This window comes from Berghia stephanieae, chromosome 1 (genome assembly GCF_034508935.2).
Source record: "Berghia stephanieae isolate SIO BIC M18660-M18661 chromosome 1, UCSD_Bste_1.3, whole genome shotgun sequence".
NCBI classification, from domain to species: Eukaryota; Metazoa; Mollusca; class Gastropoda; order Nudibranchia; family Aeolidiidae; genus Berghia; species Berghia stephanieae.
Window position 1 is genome coordinate 95551926 of NC_088360.1, and position 22091 is coordinate 95574016.

General features: G+C 36.0%; 1 protein-coding gene across 4 annotated transcripts; it reads left to right on the top strand.

Moving 5' to 3' along the window:
- Positions 1-217: 217 nt before the first annotated feature.
- Positions 218-18228, top strand: LOC144962431 (coiled-coil domain-containing protein 130 homolog). 4 transcript variants are annotated; one of them, XM_078895375.1, is made up of 8 exons: positions 218-348; positions 5405-5483; positions 7165-7298; positions 7625-7799; positions 8734-8818; positions 9547-9719; positions 12061-12199; positions 13400-18228. In XM_078895375.1, the coding sequence occupies exons 2-8, from the start codon at positions 5481-5483 to the stop codon at positions 14116-14118; spliced, it is 1428 nt and encodes a 475-aa protein (XP_078751501.1). In that variant the 5' UTR covers positions 218-348; positions 5405-5480; the 3' UTR covers positions 14119-18228. The 4 variants fall into 4 exon arrangements, with proteins under 4 accessions (XP_078751501.1, XP_078751497.1, XP_078751498.1 ...); XM_078895371.1 differs by lacking the exon at positions 218-348 and adding an exon at positions 506-590; XM_078895372.1 differs by lacking the exon at positions 218-348 and adding an exon at positions 552-651.
- Positions 18229-22091: the final 3863 nt, after the last annotated feature.

Below are 22091 nucleotides of genomic sequence, written 5' to 3' on the forward strand. Positions count from 1 at the left end.
TTTTAAAAATACAGTAGTATGCTATTCCGCTACGACACCATAAGTCTTATTAAGATGTCGTCGTCTAGGCATTCCACGAAGAAAATTCATCAAACAAGTTGTCTGATGTCAACAGGAATCACCCATGTTGTCAAAGTGAGCAAATTGGGGGTTAATAATCTTGCTCAAGGTAAAAAAACGAAAGTGCCTGAAGCGGAGCTCGAACTCAGGACCTTCCGGGTCACAGTGAAATGCTTTAACCACTTGGCCACTTCCGAAGTTGATATCATGTTCTTTAAACTTTTGATTTCCCGACTGCCAATTTTATATTTCATTTTACTTATTATTTTGGTGTCTGAGAAAAGAAATGTAAGTTTTATGTGTTGTTCGACATTTTTATTTTTGGAATTGCATCGGCTCACAGATATAATTTCTCGATTTTCTCTGTTTTTCTCTCTATAAACATATTAAACCATGTTCACTTATCTGATAGTTGGAAACATCTAAATTCAACTTTCAACTCTTTAGACCTCATTTGATTTGAATAACAAAAACAACCATCCGAAAATGTCAACATTAAACATGAAGCTTTTTTCTCATTGATGTCGTCGGTAAGACGCAAGGAAGAAAATTGAAAATTATCAGCTCATGTGAAATTTGGTTGCCTATGGGGTTTGTTGGAATTCAGCGGGATTGTATTTTGAGGAAGTCTAAATTAAAGCAGTTTGGAAACACAGCAGTTTTTGTATTTGTAAAAAATGTTCGTAAACTGTAACGGCTGGAACTGGAACTGGAAATGGAAGTGAAATGAAAATTGAAGTTCAGAGAGGCTAGATAAGTGACTAAGCTGTCTCTAGATCTAGATAGTACTGAATTTTGTTGAGGTAGTTAGTCGAGGGGGGGGGGGAGGGAGAAGAGAGAGGGAAGGAGTGTGTGTGAGATAGAGAATGTGTGTGTGTGTGAGAGAGAGAGAGAGAAGGGGGGGGGGGGGGGGGGGGGGGGATCTCAGTCAGCCTCAACTATCTGAATCGGAATTTGAGAATGAGAAAGCTCTTTGGGGGGGGGGGGGAGGGTTACTTTTTTACTAGTTTATCATTATTTGCTGTAGTTTTACTATATAGTTCTACATTTAGAGTATTCCAAGAAATAGAAATAGAATGTAGAGTATTTATTTTGTTATTAGTGTAATTTCCAGTAGGCCCCCCTACCATTCAAGTTGTGTTATTTGCAGTAATAAGTACTGCAACTGCAATTTGAGTGCTGTGTTAATTGTAGTAAATAACAAATAGTAACATGGAATAGAATCTTTAATTTCATTTACAAATACAAGTGATGTTTCTGTGAAGCGGAGATCTAGTGGTATATCATCACGGAGGGTGAAGGCTTAGAGCAGAGATAATAATAATGATAATAAATCGCATTTGTATAGCGCTGTATCCCGATTTCATCAGGCCCAGATGCTAATTTATAGTTTATCTCGCAGGACTTTTAACACTTAGACACGACTTGCATGAATTTCAAAGCTGAAACCAGAATTTCTGCATACAAATCCTCTAATTAAAGGACGGTATCATATGTTAAAAACTTAACCACTCCAGCTGATCCCCTCCCGATCTTATAATCATCATTGCCTTTTTCACCCTGGGTCAGGGTATAGGCCACAGACAAACAGTTTCCATCCTTCTCTATCCTGAGCCAACTTTTTTATCTCATTCCAGGTCTTACCACTTCTCTGTATATCAGCTTCTTTAATTCTTCTCCATGTTCCTCGTGGCCTTCCCTTGATCTTCTGCCCTGAGGGTTCCAGTCCAATACTTTCTTTGTTATAGTTGAGTCATTCTTTCTAAGCGTGTGTCCAATCCACCTCCATCGTCTTCTTCCTATATCCTCTCCCACTGGTTTCTGCTGTGTTCTTTTCCATACTTCTTCATTTTTTATTCTATCCATCCATTTTATTCTGAGTAGCTTACGCATGCACCTGTTTACGAAAATCTGTACCCTCCTTATACATGCCTGTGATGCGTTCCAAGTTTCACATCCATACAGTAGGACAGACTTCACGTTTGAGTTGAAAAGTCTTAGCTTTAGTTGAAGGGAGATATCTTTAGTTCTCCAAACTCTGTTCAAAGATGTGAATGCAGCCTGTGCCTTTCCTATTCGTGCTTTCACCTCTGCTTCCGTGCCTCCATCCTTGTCAATTATACTTCCGAGATAGCAGAAAGTGTCTATATCTTCGAGTTCCTGATCTTTTACTTTGATCTGCTCCCTTTGACGCGTACCTATCCTCAAGACCTTTGACTTTGCAGGGTGAATTCTTAGACCAATTGATTCCGAGAGGCTGTTTATAATTGTGGTTTTTGCTTGCATCTGGTCCTGGGTGTGGGACAGAAGAGCCAGATCATCTGCAAAATCCAGATCATCCAACTGTGTCCAGGGGGTCCACTGTATCCCATTTCTTCTCCCTTTGGAGGTTTCCTTCATTAGCCAATCAATGGCAAGGATGAACAGGAATGGTGAGAGCAAGCATCCCTGCTTGACACCAGTCTTAATTTCAAAGCTGTCAGTAAGCTGATCTTCATGTACAACCCTGCAACTTGATCCTTCATACATTTCCTTAATGAGGTTTACTATCTTTTCAGGGAGTCCATAATGTGCCAGAATTTTCCACAATGTTGCTCTGTCAATACTGTCGAAAGCCTTCTCGTAATCCAGAAAGTTGACAATAAGAGGAGAGTTCCATTCTATAGACTGTTCTACTATGACTCGCAGAGAGGCAATCTGGTCGGTGGTTGAACGGTTTTTCCGAAAACCTGCCTGTTCGTCCCGCAGTTTAGCATCTGTTGCATTCTTAATTCTCTCTAAAATAATACGGTTGAAAACCTTTCCTGGGATAGAAAGAAGAGTGATGCCTCGATAATTATTACAATTACTGAGGTCCCCTTTCTTTGGAAGCTTGATAAGATGTCCTTCCTTCCAATCCTTTGGGAATATCCCGTCATTCCAGATTCTCTCAAATAGTGGGTGCAGGGCCTCAGCATTTCTTTTCGCATCAACTTTTAGAGCCTCCGGTGGAATCTGGTCTGGTCCAGCAGCTTTCCCCCTTTTCATCTTGTTAATGGCACCCACAATCTCTGCTATCGATGGTGGATCACAGCTAATTGGTAGCTCATTCCTTGCAGGCAAAATTTCTGGCTGGTTGTCTGGTGGTGGTCTGTTCAGAAGGCAGTTGAAATGTTCCCTCCATCGTTCAGATTGAGCCTCTTTTCCAAAAATAGTTTTCCCATCTTTGTCTTTGACTGGTACCTCTGGTTTCCCATATTTTCCAGCAAGTGTCTTGGTAGTTTGATAAAGGATCCTCATGTGTCCTCCAGTCGCTGCTGCTTCTGCTTTCTCTGCAAGTCTGTTCATGAATGCTTCCTTGTCTTTCTTCACAGATCTTTTGACTTCCTTAGCTATGGCTCGATACTGCTCTTGTGCATCCAGTCTTGAAGCCCTTGTTCGGCTTGCATTCACTTGTTCCTTCCTTGTTCTCCTCTTTTCAATAAGGTCCAAGGTGGTTGGACTTATCCATTCTTTATGTTCCGATTTCTTTACCCCCAATACCTCGTGGCAAGTTGTTATGTAGACTTCCTTGATCTTTGCCCAATGTGACTCTACATCTATGTCCTCCTCGAGCTCAGTAAGAGGTTGGAATCTATTACTCAATTGTAGTTTGAATTCCTCATTCTTTTCCCCATCAAGTGCATTCACCTCGAATTTTCTTCTTGTATGTGATCTGGCCCCGTGTTTTCTGAGTCGGAGCTTAAGCTTTGCCAATAGCAGGTGGTGGTCTGATCCAACATCTGCCCCTCTCCGTACTGTCACATCTTCCAATGAACGTCTGAATCTACGAGAGATACAAAAATGATCAATCTGATTCTCTGTCACACCATCTGGTGAGACCCAAGTTGCTTTGTGGATCCTCTTATGGGGGAACACTGATCCTCCAATCACCAAACTGTTGAATGCACAGAAATTTGCAAATCTCTCTCCATTATCATTCATTTCTCCCATGCCATGACGTCCCATGATACCTTCATAGCCTACGTTATCCTGTCCCACTTTTGCATTAGCATCTCCCATCAATATGTTGATGTCTTTCCTTGGCAACTTGTCAATGACTTGTTGTAGCAGACCATAAAATGTATCTTTGTCCTCATCTGTTGCATCATTTGTTGGGGCATAGATCTGTACAATGTTCATGTTGATCTTCTTACTCCGTGTTGTAAAGGACACCATGATGATCCTTTCTCCGCATTGTTCCCATCCTCTCAGTGACTTCTGGGCAAACTTGCTTAGAATTATTCCTACTCCCTGTGTATGAATCCCGTCCCCTCTCCCTGAATATAAAATCTTCTCCCCAGACTTGAGGTGTTTCTGTCCGGATTGTATCCAGTGGGTTTCGCTTACTCCAAGTATATTGCAGCCTGTATCTTCTCATCTCAGTCACAACTTGAGAGCTTTTTCCTGCTTCATACATGGTGCGAACGTTCCACGACGCAATTCGAAGCTGCTTGTTTGGCGAAGACGTCATCGGGTCAGCAGAGTCCTTTCGGCTTTGTCTGTTGTCCTTCATAAATTCTGTAATTCCAGAAACTCTTCGGTCGCCCAAGCTAAAAAAAGGATTTAGTTTGTCTGTCTGTGTTTCTGTAACGGTTTGAGTTTAACGGAAAGGGGTGTTAACCCTTTGCCAACCCCCAACCTGGAGGACCAGGTGACTCAAAGATGGGGGAATCACACACCATTAGTCGCCTTTTACGACACGCTGGCTTGGCGTTGGGCTATTCTTGACCCTCTCAGTTGAGGGACCCCGGACACCACACGGGGTTCCCGATCTTATAAACCTCTAATACAAAATGAATTCATATTAAGGCTAAGTGTTGTATAAATGCCAAATTTAAATGAATAATAATCTTGTCTGTAATTGTTATGATGACGATGATATGGTGGTTATGGTGGTAGTAGCAGTAGTGGTGATGGTGATATAGTGGTTATTGTGGTAATGGTGATAGTGTTACTGATGTGGGGTTGTGGTTGTAGTAATAATGATGTTGCAATGGTGATTGTAGAGGTCGTAGTAGTATTTATGGTGATGATGATGATGGTGATGTGGTTAATTTGTTGTTGTTGTTGTGACGGTCATGATGGTGGTTTTAATAATGATGATAATGTGGTGGTGGTCATGGTGTATATATGATGATGATAGTGACAATAATGATATGTTTGTTTCGTAGTAGTGGTGGTGATGGTGATGATGTTGTGGGGATGAGTGTTATGTAGTTGAGATCGTGAAGATGATGATGATGTGGGTGATCATTAAAACGTTGTTTCAGGTATAAAACTTATGTTTATGATCATGTTCCAATATAAACTTATATTTTTTCAGATGCTTTCATAGAATAATTTCTGGATGTGACGAACTTGTAAAGTGATCAAGTCATCAACAAGACCAAAACTAAATCATGGTAATACTATTTTTTATTTTTGTGGCAGAAGGTCGCAATGGTTAATTAAAGCCCTCCCAAAAATGTAAATATTTTGCCTTTCTTTTCTTTTCTTTTATTTGTTACTTTTGTTTTTATCAACTTCATTGACTGTTTTATTGTGTGTTTGATTTTTAAAAGTGTAAAAATTAGAAAGTTTGGATAGAATTTGATCTATTGAAAAAAAAAAGTTTCATTTAAATAAAACCAGAGCAGTTATAATTTCAAGCATTGATTTATATAAAAGAAATCAGAAGAGAAGATTAAAAATTAAGGGAAAAGAAAAGAGATAGATTATGGAAAACAATTCAAGTGGACCTTTGTTTCAATGAGGTCATAAAGACATGCTCAGTTCTCAATCATCTGATTTTCCATTGAATACAAACTCACTCAATCACTCAATCCTCTCCGGGCCTGTTGGCACTTGAGGTGATGCAAGGGATCGCCACCTGGTCCGGTCAGCAGCTATTCTTGGGGCCATCTCGAGGACAGACCTCTCTATGGCACATCTCCAAGTCTCCTTGGGGCGGCCTCGCTTCCTCTTTCCTTGGGGTGTTCATCGCAGAGCCTTCCTTATCAGTGTTTCATCAGGTCTGCAACAGACATGCCCCAACCATTGCCATTTTCATGAGACTCTCCAGAGACTCTACTTCAGCTCTCGCTCTCAGGTCCTCATTTGAGTTTGTGTTTGGCCAGAATATCTTGAAGATTCGTAGCAAACATTTGTTTTGGAATACTTCAAGTTTGTGGATGATACTCTCATTGAATACAAACTGCCGAAAGTAACTTTAAATTTATAAAATAAAAGAGAACAAATCTGGAATTTTTATTTTCCTTATTAAATGGTGGGCCTTATTGGATCTAATTTCATTGATTTCGAGATTCTCTTTATTAATATAAGGTAAAATTGATAAAATACAATCCATCAAAAATGAAAATATAATACAAGAATGATGAACAAACTGTAAGGTACCAGTATTGATGTGTCATATAATTAAATCTCCCATCCTTTAATATGGATGCAGACACAAAGATTTAATACAATTTACAAAATAACACTCAAATCCGATAGTTTTTATAATCTCTCAAAATCTCTCTCTTAAGACAATTATTACTTGATGTGCCATGAACATCAGACAAAAACTTATTTGTGAGGATTGGAATAACTTAAATTCAAAACTAAGGATGCTGGTTTTGCATTGAATGGCTTTAAAAATCTGCTTAACAGAAATGTTATAAAGATGCATTCTGTATGATTAATTATGTTCCAAAAGGAGTTTGCATTGATTTTGTTATGAAAATCTTACGAATGAATGTATTGTTGGTATAATGCAATGTACATCATATCAGCTGATGATTAGTCCTAACATATTAATCATTTTGTGTTTACATCCATTCATATTATCATATCTTAGGACGTTTGATGGCAAAAGCCTAAAATTTCTATAATTGATGTATCAGTCAATCTATTTTGTTTTTTTAAAGTCGTCAACCAGCCTAGGAACACCTTCATATTCAATAATTAACTTATATTAGTTCCTTTCAAAGCAAAGGGTTTGATATTGCCACAGCTTTAAATTAATCCATGTTTTTTCTTTGCTTCAGCTTCTCAACAATAATGACTAAGTTTTTAATGCTTTTTATTGTTTTGTTTTTTTAACAGGCGGAACGAAAGGCTGTAAATAAATACTATCCCCCTGACTGGGATCCAAGAAAGGGAAGTGTGAATAAGCGAGTTGGACAGCATCCTTTGAGGGATAGAGCTAGAAAGCTCAGTCAAGGCATACTAGTTATAAGGTTGGTAGTAAAGACATTTCACTTAAATTGACATCTTTGTTATGTTGATAAAGAGGTTCTTCAGGTATCAGAGCAAATAATTAAGTGACAATAAAAAAATAATAAATCAATCATGAAAAAAAACGCAGCTTCGTCGCATTTACTTCCTATTGTCCATTTCAAAATACATGGAGTAATAAATTAAGTTGTAAATAATAGAGAGGAATTGTATAACTTTTTCTCTTTGAATTGAACAAAGTCACTAGATCTCTTATTTTTATATGTTGTTTTTAATTGACATTAAAGCATATATGTTTAGTTACAAAATTACATTGCTTACTTTTCAGATTTGAACTGCCCTATAATATTTGGTGTGGGGGTTGTGGAAACCATGTTGGGATGGGTGTGCGCTACAATGCAGAGAAATCCAAAGTTGGTAATTATTACACAACTCCGATCTACAAATTCCGCATGAAATGCCATTTATGTGACAACTATTTTGAAATCCAAACTGATCCAAAGGTGAGATTTAACTTTCAAGTTTATTTGAGTGCAAGTGATCAATTTAAATCACATCCTATAACATTTTGATATTATTAGGGCCTTTATAAAGAGTCATGATCAAAACTGATAATCAACATAAAGGATATAGTGGGATACTTTTATGCATTGATTTTCAATGGCTTTCATAGGTCAACGGACTGTCCCGATTTGGCAGTCTGGAGGAAAAGGGAAAATGATAGAATCAAATCAAATCAGTGAGGATAAATGTACAACATGTGGATCTGGGGAAAAATCAATATCAGCATGTCTTGTACCGTAATTTGACACCTGTATTCAAGTGCATAAATTCTGTAGACGCTCCCAATTTTATGACAGGCTGGCACCAAGTGTCAAAAGTGACACAAAACAAGTGCTGGTCTTGTTTAAGGTGATAGTGACAGGATATGGGAGAGGGATTGTTGCTAATTGGTCTATGTTATGTTTTATTTAGTGACTTTTAAGTGTGGGGTTTTGTTTCTTTTTATATTGTTGAACTATTTATTTATAGATTTATCTATTCTTTTATAAGATTTTGAAAATTAAAATGACCTTTTATTTAATAATGTTAAGCTCTAGGGAAACAAATCACATGTGTGCGTTAATTTTCAGGTTTTTTTCAAGTTCAAATAAAATAGTGAATATGATTTTTGTTTCAAGAAAGCCTCATATGTTCCACATCTTCAGTTTTTATTCTGGATTTATATCTTCACACAGGATAATTGTATCATTCTGATAAATATTGCAGACTATATTGTCACGTCTGTAAACGAATTTCCATTTTTTTGGATGAATAAAGTATATATTATTATTATTATTATTATTATTATTATTATTATTATTATTATTATTATTATTATTATTATTATTATTATTATTATTATTATTATATATCTTCCTCATTTCCTTTCGTTAGAACCACGATTATGTCATTCTCTCTGGGGCCAGAAGAAAGGAACAGAGGTGGGATCCAGTGGCAAATGAACAGATTGTTCCAGAGGGTATGTAAACCACTGTTGGTCAAAGTTGCAGGTCATTTCTTTGTGTCTGTGTATAATTTTAGAAAAGGGTTATGCAATTGATTTTGTAAACTATTTTACCTCTGATTGTATATTAATTTCAATAAATGATGAAAATTAGTTAAAAGCAGTATTCCTTGTGTTGCTGTGATGTAGCTGTAAGGTCTTGGACTCAGAACATAATCTAAATTAACTCCAAAGGTATTAGATTAGTCGATGATCAGATACCTCGATAGTATGCTTGTAGATGAGATAACGTGCTTAATTTTTTACTGTCTTGTTGAAGATGGACATTGAATTCAGAAGTCCCTTGGTGTAAATCCTTTAACAATTGCACTTATGCCTTACAGGCTGCATGTCTAAGTTTTGAATATATGAATCCCCAGCATCAGAAGAGAGAAAATACTGCAAAGCGCATAGTGTTTACTGTGGATAATGGTTTTTTTGATGCAATATTTTATTTTGTTTTTGTTTTGCAAATTTTTTTTCTGCTTGATACAAAGATTTTTTTTACACTCTAAAATTGAAAAGTGTTTGAAAAATAAAATCAAAGGCAATATGTATCATTTTAGATTTTTTTTTTCAAATGAATGATCTTATGTGTGTGTAATTATTAGTGTAAGTAGTAGTCATAAAAATGTCTTTGATTTATTCTTCTTTAATGTGTAATTGAATCTAGGATGAAAGGTATTGTTGAATATTTCACCCAGATAAAGCTAGTCAAAAGAAGATGGCAATGGATGCAATGTATAAACTTGAACATGGATCGGATGACAAAGTGAAAGGTAAAGAAAAAGTGAAAAGTCTGGCTGAGTTGGAGAGTTCCCGCCTGTCTATGAGAGAAGATTACCTTCTCAACCGAATGGCAAGAGACAAATTTCGTGTAAGTATATTTTATTTATGGTAAGAAATTAGAGAACTGTGAAATTAGACTTGCATATCATTATATCAGCATTTTAAATATTTTGTATGTCGTCTTGTAGGATCTCCCTCAGTTCTATAAATATTAACATCTTAGCCCCTCATTTCCAATGTGGACCTTCAGAACCATAGGCCCAATGGAGCCAAAAAAAAAAAATTCTTTTAATTAAAAAAAAAATCCTGTTCTGACTGATGCAATAATTGTTTGTGACTTTAAGATAAGGTCTTGCCCATTGCACAGTATTTTATTTCAGATCTAATAGACCAGTAACCTACTATTGACACAATCCAGGATTGAAAATTGTTTCCATCGCAAACAAGTCGATATCTTTACCAATTGAGCTACAATGACTCTTTAAATACTTAAAGTGCTTTGAGCTTATTTAAAGGATCGAAGTGACTATTTGTCGTACGACTACAAATAGGAAAAACTACCACCTTTCCCTATTTGTACTCCCAACACTCTTTTGTGTTGAAAGTAAAATTTGTGAGCTTTTAGCTCTCCTGTCATTGTGTTTTCATAAACAAAATGGCGCTTTCGGTAAAATTCTGTAAAACCCTCAAAAACAACCAAAAACCCTTTCAGGAAAGCAAACATAAATAATACATCAAAAGACTATGGAGAAATCTAGGGAGACCACAATTGTGGTCTCCATAGCCAAAGTCAGCCTATTTGGCCAGGGAGACCACGATCATGGACTCTTTAACTTTAGTTTTAGCCAAATTGGCCAGCTTTCTAGGGAGTCCACGATCTTTATTGGCAAGGTCAAATGGCTTGTTTGAGATAGGTTGACTACAATTTTGGCCCCCCAATCCCCAAAAACGTCTTTCCAATAACTTATTCTAAAATATTTTCACTTTTTGCAATGTTGTAAAATTAGTTGAGGTGTTTACAATTGTTAATAAATAAATAGAAATGCATCAACGTTCATATGGTCAGCGTCGTCATCTGGTAAGGTGAGGTTCTACATATGACTATAGTGGTGGGTTCGAATCTCATTGTCACCAATTTATTTTCCTTTTTTTTTTTTTTTAAACTTACCTTCTATCAAAGTAAATCATGTTGCAAATGTTAATATTCCTTCTCTCCTCTTCAACAAGTTTTTTTTTTTAGATGTTCTAACTATCTCCCCCCCCCCCTGTCCCCCTCCCCTTAAAAAAAAAAAACAATAAACAACAACAGACAATAAAACAAACATAAAGCATAAAACAAATGAATAAAAGAAATGTTTTAAAAATCAAAACACTAACTAATAAATTAGAGAGTAAATCTTAGGGAAAAAAAAATCTTTTGTATGACCGATACATTATTATTATGATATTATTCCAATGTCTATTAAGATAAATCGTAGCAACCTAAAGAAATTTTGTAGTCTCCACGATTGGAAAAAAGTTGAAGGGGGGGGGGGGAGGCCAAAATTGTGATCTCCCTATAAAAATAGCAGACCATTTAAACTATAAAAATCAAAATCGTGGTCCCCTAGCCAATCAGGTAGATTTCTCTTTTTAAACAGACATTGAAAATTATGCCTTGTCTTTCCAGTATAGTGGTGAACATTAGTCGAGTTTGTGCTGTTATTGTTTGTTTGTTTGTTTACTAAATTAGTAAAAGATTGCATGATTTTCAATAAAATGTCAAACTTTATCTTAATGTGCCAAAGAACTTAAAAAACAAATGTTTGGTGTGTAACATGTATTGTGATATATTGGGAGTTGTTTGGGTGTGTATGAATGTAGTTGTTCGGCTGTGTTTCTTTATGTTTGAGTTATTTATAGAGGTACGCATTTTGTGTTTTGCATGTGAGTGCGAATGTCGACTGCGCAAATGTATAAGTACTTTTTGTTCCTTAGGAACATTGTAAGTTGATTGTTGGGTGTTAGGCTAGTTACTGAAAGAACTCAGTCCGAGCTGGTCGTATTATATATTTGTTTAAAATTTACCATATGATTGATAATAATTAAACTGAATTAACGAAGTCTGAGCTGAGTCGTTACATGGTGTTGGAATTAAAAATGCCAAGCTGACATCCATACTCTCTCCTTTCCAAAGCTATTTTTTTTGTGTATTGCATTTCTATCAGTATAAAATATTCTATTTATAGTAATTATGCAAATTTTATTTTTAGTAGTTGTACGAATAGGCTCCGGCCTATTGGTAGTCATAGTCCATATGGGGTTGCTCTTGATGGATATGCATTCTTCTATATAAAAGCTCACTTTCTATTTTTTTCTTTAACAAAAACAACATGACTTGCTGTAATAGTAGATACATATTTTACATGTGGTGAATATTTTTATTTCAGGCTGAAAAGAAAGTTTTAAAGGAAGCGGCAGACGCAGACAAGACTATCCTGGCTAGGGGAGCTTTAGATATTGATTTGTTGGAAGAAACAGAATCAGATCGAAACTTGGCCAGTCTCCTAAAGTACACTGTAACATCATGTAAGCATACTGTTTTTAATATGAAATTAATCATTTCGTCCATTGTGTTCTTTAGCTTTTCTAATAATCATAGGGAACACGAAGCTGTGACATTAGGTCAGTTTAGTATTATGTGCTATGAAACATTGATTATTCGTTATTTTGAAAAACTAAGGAGACAATAGTTATATTTCTGATTTTGATTTTGACAAAAACCCCAGAAATTTAGTCCTGTATCAGAAGTATAACAGGACGAGCTACAAATGAAGCTTTTTATAGTGGACAAAGTCTGCTGTATGTCATGATTGACAAAGTGCAAAGATAATGATAATAGTAATAACAATAAGCATATTTCTATAGCGCCTTTCATCAAAACCTCAAGGCACTTAAAGAATTATAAGAAAAAGATAGAGAAATGAATTGAAAAGTAGAATCATTAGTATTCCAATATTATTATCTTTGAACAGCGTGTGGCTTCAGCTAGTAATTTTATTGAAAGTTATCTTATTAGATTTTTCTAAATGTAACTAATTGCTGGCAGTTATTGCAAAATACTTTCAATTCATTTCACATACAACATTCAACAACCAACCATCTTGGCACAACCTCGTAGGTGAGTAATGCAGAGGCAAATAACTAAACATAAAATATAAAACATAATATTCTTGCATTTACGAACTCGGTTGCCTTGGATCTGCGCAAAAAAGAATCGAAGTTCAGATTTCTAAATACGAAAATGCAAAAATCATTTTGTTATATCCTTCAAATGATTCTAACTCTTTCTACTGTAATTTGAAAGAAATCCTATAAATAGAAATTAAAGAATTCTAATAATTCCTTTTATCTTTACTGTCTTGTGCCGTGCTAAGAAACTTGATAGTATAATATCATTTATGATTTATGTAAATGATACCTTGACTGATTACAAATTATGGATCAAGACGGATTTGATTTAAATTGGATGTGAAAATGTGTGCCTATTTGCTCAGTTTTCTCTTAATATAATATAGTTTGATTTATTTTTTTTTAAGGCTCAAACAAACAAAAAACAAGAAGAAAGCAATGAAAATAATGTGCCTCCAAAAAAATAAATTCTGCCAAATCTATTGATTGATTGATTGATAAGGGCCATGAAAAATGATTACATTAGCTTTGAATAAATTAATTATTGACTAATTATTATTATATTTAATTGTCTATTTTCCTCCTTCCTTATTTCAGCTTATGAAGAGAAACAGAAAGAGAAAAGAAAATCAATTGAGCAGCGCCCTTTATTTGATGACGTCAAAAACTCTTTTTCATCTTCATCAGAAACTCCTTCATCATTGTCATCCTCTTCAACAAAATCACTTGATAACCGTGAGAGTGGTGATGATTCCAAACATAAATTGAGTGAGACACTCAAATTAGCCAGAAAAGACCCTTTTGCCATCGCAAAAGCTGTAAAATGCTCAGCTTTACCCAATTTGAAATCTTCAGCTCTTGGTATTCGCCTCAAACATTCAAGGGTCACAAAGAAAAATATCAAATCACACGTTTGTAAAAAGACAGTGACTTCACATTTACATAAATGTTCTTTGACTGAAGGTGTAAAAGATCTTAAGAAATCTAAATCAGACTCGGTTTTGGTGCCTTCAACTGGAATTGAGAATTCAATTGTTAGCGATTCTTCTACAACATTTCGGAAAGGTGATATGCCAACAAAAGTGACAAAGGAATTAATGCATACCCAAGCTGCAACTATAGAAAGAAATAGTGGTGATTGTCATTCTCAAGATAGTTTAAACTATATTGTTACAAGTTCTCAAATTTCTGCTGACAAACACCCAACAATGGACTGTAATTCTAGTCTCTCCAATTCTCAAAATGCTTCAGGTTTATCTATGCTGATGAGCAGTTATGATGAGGGCATAGACTCGGACAGTAATGATTCTGGATGAAGGGTTGACTTTCCATTAAAATATAAAAGTAGTGATATGGACTGACTACAGAGGAGTGCCAAAGTCAATTAATTTCATAGATTGTGCCTCTTGTAAGTCTTATCCTTGGATGGTTGGACGGATGATCCCCTTTTGTGGGCAAGAGAGATCAGCTATTGCTGTCTCTTCTATCTCACAATATCTTTCATTGCAAAATAACTGGCGTTTGCTTTTTCAAGAGAAGGCTAATTTGGTACTTTTCAATATAAGGTATATCCCAGGGTTGTTCCAGCCAACAATCTATTGTGGCCAGTTGATCAAAAATATCTTTGTAATTTCTTACATTGTGTATTTGGTCACATTGTTATGGTCAACGTTATAGTTGTAGTAGTGTTTACAGTTACGTTTCATATCTTGTCTTAACTCACTTTGTAGAGACCTTTACAGGAGTGAAAAAAAGTTCTTTTATTTTATTGAGCTGTTTGTGATCCATCTATGCCTCTGTCAATATCGTCATTAACGCTTTCAATAGACGATTTTAGTAAAAGGGTCGAATATATTGAAAAACGGTGTCCAAGTAACTTTGTCAAAACCTATGTTAATGACCCACTTTAACTTAAAACCGACCATAATAGTATGAAATAATCCATCATGATCTGTCTCTTTTCAATCCCATGACTGGGAATAACTGATACAACTTGGGAAGTTGGATATTGCTCATCTCCACAAGTAGGATATTCTGTACTGTTTTTGAAATAAATTCCTGCCCATTGAAAATTATGTTTAAAAATTCAATGCAGTCGGCAAGATACCAACCTCCCATAGTGGACAGGGGGGTACATACTGTGTCCTCTATCCCCTTATATCTGTTTTCCAACATGCTTTCTGTCTTTGTCTTGGAATGAGATTACTTGGTTTTGTCCTGGCCCTGGCCGGAGTCCTGGCTGGGAGGGAAACAGTCAAATGCATAGTTATTGTTTTGGGAGATGATAATTTTTTTCCTTGTAAATCATCTCTCTGTTATGTATTGTTATATTTGTTATTTTGAATGTATAATGTAAGCATTTGATTGTATTCCTCTTTGTTGGATTTTGTGCTTGTGTGTCCGGATGACTTATAGGTGATCTCAATCTAAGTACATTGGTGGTATGCTCTTGGAATCTACATCTGATCCATATTTGTTCCCATTTCCTCTATGTCTTACTTTTTCTTGGGTGCTTTAATTGTAATTCTAGAACTTTTTACTATCCCATTTTTTTCCTTTTTACTGGCGCTGATATAACCTAAATGTGTTGCAAGCGCCATAAAACCCTTAAAAACAAACAAAAACAAACAAGATGCCAGCCCTTGAAGGCAACAAGGGTACTCCCATTTTTTTTTCTTTCTTTGTCATAGTCATAGTTTCTAAATTTCTGATGAAATCAATAGCTTCATTGGGAATGTCACTTTAAGTCAACTCAATGCTATTGACTGACATGATAAAGAAGAAGATGAAAGAAAGAGAGGGAAAGCAGTTGTGTCAGCCTTGTTTAGGCATTCTACCTGAAATAAATAACTATATGAAACAGAATGGAAGCTTCAATTTAATCAACAAAGACGGGTAATATAGACGTTTCAGGTTTCCATTTGTTAATACAACACAATGAATTCATCATGTTTTATTGACAAAGGGAAAACCTGAAACATCCACATTATCTGTCATTGATTAAATTTAAGATTCCATTCCATTTCCTATTGTTTTATTTCTCCGAGCTTCACATAACAACATTTTCATTATCCAGTATTTTTCCAATTACTTATTGCATTACTTCTTCACACTAAGATGGTGATCCACTTAAAAGCAATAATTGACTTCATGAGTAGATAATGGATATGAAGCTGTGTGTTTATGTTTTCAATTTTAATTCTTTCAACTTAATTAGCCATATCAAGATTAAATTTCCAAATTTGATGATGCATATGGTATACTAAGCGTCAACATTAAGTTAACAAATTTGTTTTGAAAATATCTCCACAAGCTATAGGTCTGTTTCTTCTTCTTCTTCTTCGTTCCCGGAGGTCTGTTTGAAAGTCGATTAAGATACCAATTTATCTAACAATGCCACATCCCAATTTGTCAAACAAATCCACCTGTTTCTTGTCTCTATGAATAGAAGTTTAAGAAAAGCAAATTCTATCGACTACGCGATTCAGCATTCAATTTGGAATTTGCTACTTCCTCATGGATTATTCTCATAGGTGACTAGACTAAAGATTGATGTTCATGAAATATCGTGGCATCACATTTAAGAATAAAACGGAGGATGAAATCATTAATTCATATGTCCTCACGCTATGCTATACGGAAGTCATACTGAAGATTATGAAAGGTCAGCGCACTCAGATGATTGGCATCCTGCTGACTCTCCTGTGTTAATGCCATTGCAGTACATCAGTTACTAAATAGGTATGAAGAATTTCTACGAGTTGACAACATCCCTGAATGTGATAGAAAGAAGTTTACAACGAATGCCAATTAATGATCAAAACATGACCTAGCACCACATTGATAACCCTTTGGCCAACATGAGAGAAACAGCAACCCAGTTTAATGTTTTCATATCAACCTTCGTCGCCAATTGAAATAAGCTGTAGAGCTGTCATCCATATTTTATTGTGCTGCTGACTGAAAACCACATCACCTGGACACTAGAATGGGCCATGGCTCAGTCATTGGTAACAGCCCTAATCAGATCACATCTTGTTATCAGATAAAGTCGTTTGAACTTTCATTCGCCAATGGAAGACCAAAGACCACGAGTGAAGGAGAGCGCTTCTCTTCTAAATTCATGAAGGAAGTACTTTGATGTTATATCAGATCCATTATGGTATGGGCAGGAATGTTCTCGCTTGATGGAAGAATAAGAGCATATGTATATGTGGGCAAAATCACTGTAATGTAACAATGTTTCATCATGGCAATGCTGGACCTCAAGTAGTAATCATTTCGAACAATTTTCTTAAAGAAATATTGAGTGGCCGGTGGTTAAAGATTAACAAAGATCATATTGTAATCAAACAGAAAATGCCCTTGCTTGTACATCAACTTTTTGATCAGATTTTAAAAAATATTTGTTGACATTTTTGCGACGTCATTGTTAACCCATGTCAGGTTTTCTTTGTCACTTCAATTAAATACCTGTTTTGTTGCTTTAAATGTGATGTTAGATTGTTCCTATGAAAATATCTCTACATTTCTACAGTGCTTTAAGTTTAATGGCATCGGAAATAATGAGAGCTCACCGTTTTCCACCCCCCTCCCCCCCACTATATATGTATTGTAAATAGACTTATTATAACGAGAAAGAGCAATTCTGAGACCAGGAATAATGAGAACTCGATCTAAAATAAAAAGCAAAAATGCTCGTTTATTTATCAACAAATATCACAATCACACACATGTAAAGCAAAGCAATCAGTATCGGCAGTGCTACAATAGCAATAGAATAAGTACAGCTGATCTAGATAAGGGACTTTGTCACGATGATCACACCTCCAAATTAAATTAAATAACCCCTCTTGCCTATTACTGGATGAGTTCAGGTGTCACATCACTGCACCTATCAGCACCATTCATTAGCATTACACCACAATTATGGCTGCTTGCCTTTTTTTTACGTCATAGCTTGTCGTTCCCTGCTGTCAACTGGCCGCACTTATTATCAAAACCATATAATCAATCTTCACCATACCTAATTTCAACTCAGTATCAATAACAACATTATGGATTCTCAAAATCAAGACAGAGACTGACTATTGAGACTAAAGTCTCCTTCATAGAAGAAGTGGAGAAGAAAGAGACAACGATTGCCAATATATATGAAGTTCAGCACCATGTACAATATTTTGAAGGATTATTTATGTGTTTAAAGGTTCAAAATAAGATTATGTGGTTCTTTCCCTTGAAAATCAGTTATAACGAGAGATCGGGAATAACGAGAATTTATGCTTGGAATGGAGATTCTTGTTATAACTGAGCTCCAATGTACTACTTTCATCAAATCTTAAGAAACTGTTTTTCATTTACCGCTGATTTAAATTTGGCAACTTAATTTTTCCGCTCAGTATATTAAACTTTTTTGTATGCTCCAATCAGTCTTTACATTTATGAATACATAATAATAAATAGCAATTCTTACAGTAGTACGTAAAACTGTACGCTGGGTTCAATTATATAGTTGTGGACAATTGCTGTTTTCTTCTCTTTATATTTTGTTTTTTCTTTCCCTCGAGCTCTTTGTTCTTGTCCTAGAATGAAACTACTTGCTTTTGCTCAGATCAAGATCCTGGCTTGATGTCAATTCGATGATGGGAGCAATCCGATGTGAGCATGAATGTCTTTGAGAGATGATATATTTTATTTTTCTATACCATCTTCCTAATGTCTCATCCTTTTCCCTGTGCCTTTATATTCTTATCCTGGAATAAGCAAATTGGTGTTACCCATACCCGGCTGGAGGTCTTTTCTATGAGGGAGGCAATTTGGTCTATGTGTGTGTGTGTGTGTATATATTATAGAATATGTCGTTTACGAATGACAGATGCAAAAAGTGTCCTGTTGCTATTGACACTGGCTTTAAAAAGCTATAAGATAACTGCAGATCGTCGAAAGAACACATCTTTGTGAGTAAAAACTAAACCAAAAAAATGAATATAATCGTTTCCCGAGTTGCGAATGAACGGAGACTAGAAATCAGATGTGTTGCTAATTTCCTATTTGAAAATCTTATGCGTTGAAACTATGAAGGTTGGTATCTTACCTGCCATCTTGTACTAGAGAGCGTGATGTTACCAGCACAAAGTAGCCGAATAGGTCACTGTCCTTACAACGCCCACTTCTAGCAAGATACTAGCTAGTCAAAGACTAGAAAGCGTTCATTAAATCTGAATATTTTTAGTCACTTTCTCCGCTTAGGCTTAAGGCTAGCAAGTCATTTACTAGACTAGTAAATAACTAAATCTAGTATGTGTTCATGAAAACGGGGCCCTGGAATCTACATTTGTTCTCTACTTGCCCTTTGTCTTCCCTTTTCTTGGGTATTTGAATTGTAATTCTAGAACTTTCTACTATCCCATTTTCGTCCTTTTTACTGGCTCTGATATGACCTAAATGTGTTACAAGCGCAAAAAAACCTTAAATACAAACAAACAAAACATGTTGAATCTTCATTGGAAGAAGTGGTGTGTTACTTTTGTGCATCAATATAATGATCTGAAAGCATATTCCCTCTTAGTGGGATCATTTGCTTATGGATGAGAGTATTGGGTATCTCAAACTTAGTACACGGATAGTGTGCTCTTGAAATCTACATCTGTTCATCTGTAACAGTCCCCTTTGTCTTCCCTTTTCTTGGATACTTTTAACCGTAAGTCTAGTTTTATTTTTATTTTTGGACTATTCCATTTTCACCCCTTTTTCTGACGCTGATATGACCTAAATATGTTGCAAGCGCCGTAAAATCCCTTAACAGAACGATGTAAATCAAACGACAGGCTTTTCCCCATTTTTTTTTAACGGCTTATGACCTTTACGTCCCTCCAGGTTGAGTTCCAGGAGGAGTGGAACAAAAGTTGAGTCCTTGGAAAATGATCTTTTCTCACTTTTTCTCACCATAATCAGGTGCAACTTATTTGGCCGGTAACATCAAAGAAAAATAATGTAATAGCGCCGCACACGCGTCACGTCTCGTCCTTCGTGAATGTTGCTCTTGGTTTGTGGTGCATTGTAAAGCTCTTTCTGCGCATCATGATTTTTTCTTTTAATTTTTTTTTTTTTAAACGTCTTTCCGTTGTGCCGCCGCTTAGGCATTCCGTGATGGAATATAGTTAGTCCATCAAATAAACGTCTGATGTCAACAGGAATCACTCATGTTGTCCAAAGTGGGTGGGGGGGGGGGGGTAATGACCTTGCCCAAGGAAAAAATAGAAGATGTCGAAAGCACGGCTTGAACTCAGTACCTCCTGGTCATAATGCAATGTCTCAACCACTCAGCCACCTCGCCCCCCCCCCCCCCCCACCTGGATATTAAAGCTCACACTTATAGATGCTGTGCGCTTGGCTAAGAAACTCACATTGCCATCCTGATATATAACGGACCAACACACAAAACTTTGTGTAACCATGAACGGGTAATTACAGTTTAATGAGAATTACTCATAAACATGGATGACAAAAAACAATAACAAAGACCTTAGTAGCGTCAATTTCGTTCTATCTATATACCTATCATTTCTATGGATGAGTGTATTCTACAAACCATCCGATTTTCTCCCCTTTGGTGGGGTTGTATGATTATATGGGTGAGTAAATTTCTGATGTCTATTTCTGTCAGTTTTTCACATTTGTATTACTATTTCTAAGGCTCTTATTCCTCAACAGTGTAGCAAACACTGAACTCTCAATCGACTGTCATACCGCACGTTTAATGATGTACTATTTTTTTAAAATCTAGTTGCTAAATTGATCTGACAAGCTTTAGTTGTAAAACTGTGAAAACTGATCCGAATCCACCCCCCCCCCCCAAAAAAAAAAAAAAAGATAAGAAAAAAATAAAAAACTTGACACATTCCTTTTATCATGGAACGTATGTATAGATAGTATGCAGATGACGTCACTCAGGCCTTTGTTATTGTTTTTGCCATCCGCGTTTGTGAGTTGTTCTCACTAAACTGTATTAACCAGACTATAAAAGTTCATGGTTACACAGAGTTTGTGTGTTGGTCCGTTATACTTCCGGATGGCAATGTTGTGAACTCCTTGGCCAAGCGCATTCTATCTATATCATATAGATAAATAGAAATAAAAGATAAAACATATTTTTCATTTATTCCCCCAGCAGACCATACACTGAAACCACATTTCCACTCACACAATTGAGCCCAAATTGCTTGTTAGACAAAATTTCTGTAGTAGGTACCACTCTTACAATATCAGCAACTGCCAGGCTCTCATTAGTAAAAGACTTAACCCTCTCCTTACCACCAACAGAAAAGTCGTGACATTTGTTATGACACAATATACATTTTTTCTAATTCATATTTATTGTGTACATCACAAACTTTGAAGAATGATCTTTGTTTAATTAATAAGAACATAAAGTTGTTTTGTAGAGAGATTGTTTGAGTTTTGTTTTTTTTAAATTTCTGCCGGGTAAGCCTGCCATTTTTTGGGTAACTAGTGAAAATCATCGGTAAGGAGAGAGTTAAGATAGCTAAAATCCCATTCCTTTGCAGACAAGTCGCTGTCAGGTCGAATGCCCTGAAGTGCTTCTGCAGAAAGTGGTTATGTTTCTCTATCTTTCGGGCAATACCCTCGAAATGGATTCGTTATGGCACGCTGTGGTCTGCATAACCCTCACCTTCCCAGTCTGAAAATGCAAACTCTATTATAGAGTTAGCGATTCCGCGGGCCTCATTGAGTTGGTGTCTTTTTGTTGGTTTTATTTTGTTTTGTTGATTTTTTTTTGTTTTTTTGTTTGTTTTTTTGTGCTAGACAGTTTGCACCTGAACGCTTGGAGCCGAAATGATTAGAAGGTCGAACTTGGGTCTTGTGATTTACCCAGCTATTGTCTCTACAAGTTTTAACCAATCAGCTTTTAGTGGAAGAGGAATTTAGAAAGGAAGAGGGAGATAGAGAGAGAGAGAGAGAGAGAGAGAGAGAGAGAGACCATCGGTGATACATTCACGGAGAGTGAACAATGTCCACCCGATGTTAAGACTGAAAAGTGAAATGTGTTCACTGCTGAAATCAAGGAGTGGGTCAAAATCATGACATCACTATGTACTCTGTACCAAATAAAATCCCCAAGCACCGAAGTTCATCATTTCATATGTTCAACAACCCTTTATAAATTCCTTATTTCTCGCTAATTCCTTTGAAAATTAAATGTAGTCTGGTCCTCAAACTTTAGGTTTCCATTTGAGAAAACAGAAGGAGAAGGAGGAGCGGGAAAGAC

Coding starts and splice junctions, on each gene's coding strand:
- LOC144962431 (XM_078895375.1), top strand. Junction 8,819..9,546: donor TGAACAGATTGTTCCAGAGG/GTATGTAAACCA, acceptor TATTTCACCCAG/ATAAAGCTAGTCAAAAGAAG. Junction 9,720..12,060: donor TGGCAAGAGACAAATTTCGT/GTAAGTATATTT, acceptor TTTTTATTTCAG/GCTGAAAAGAAAGTTTTAAA.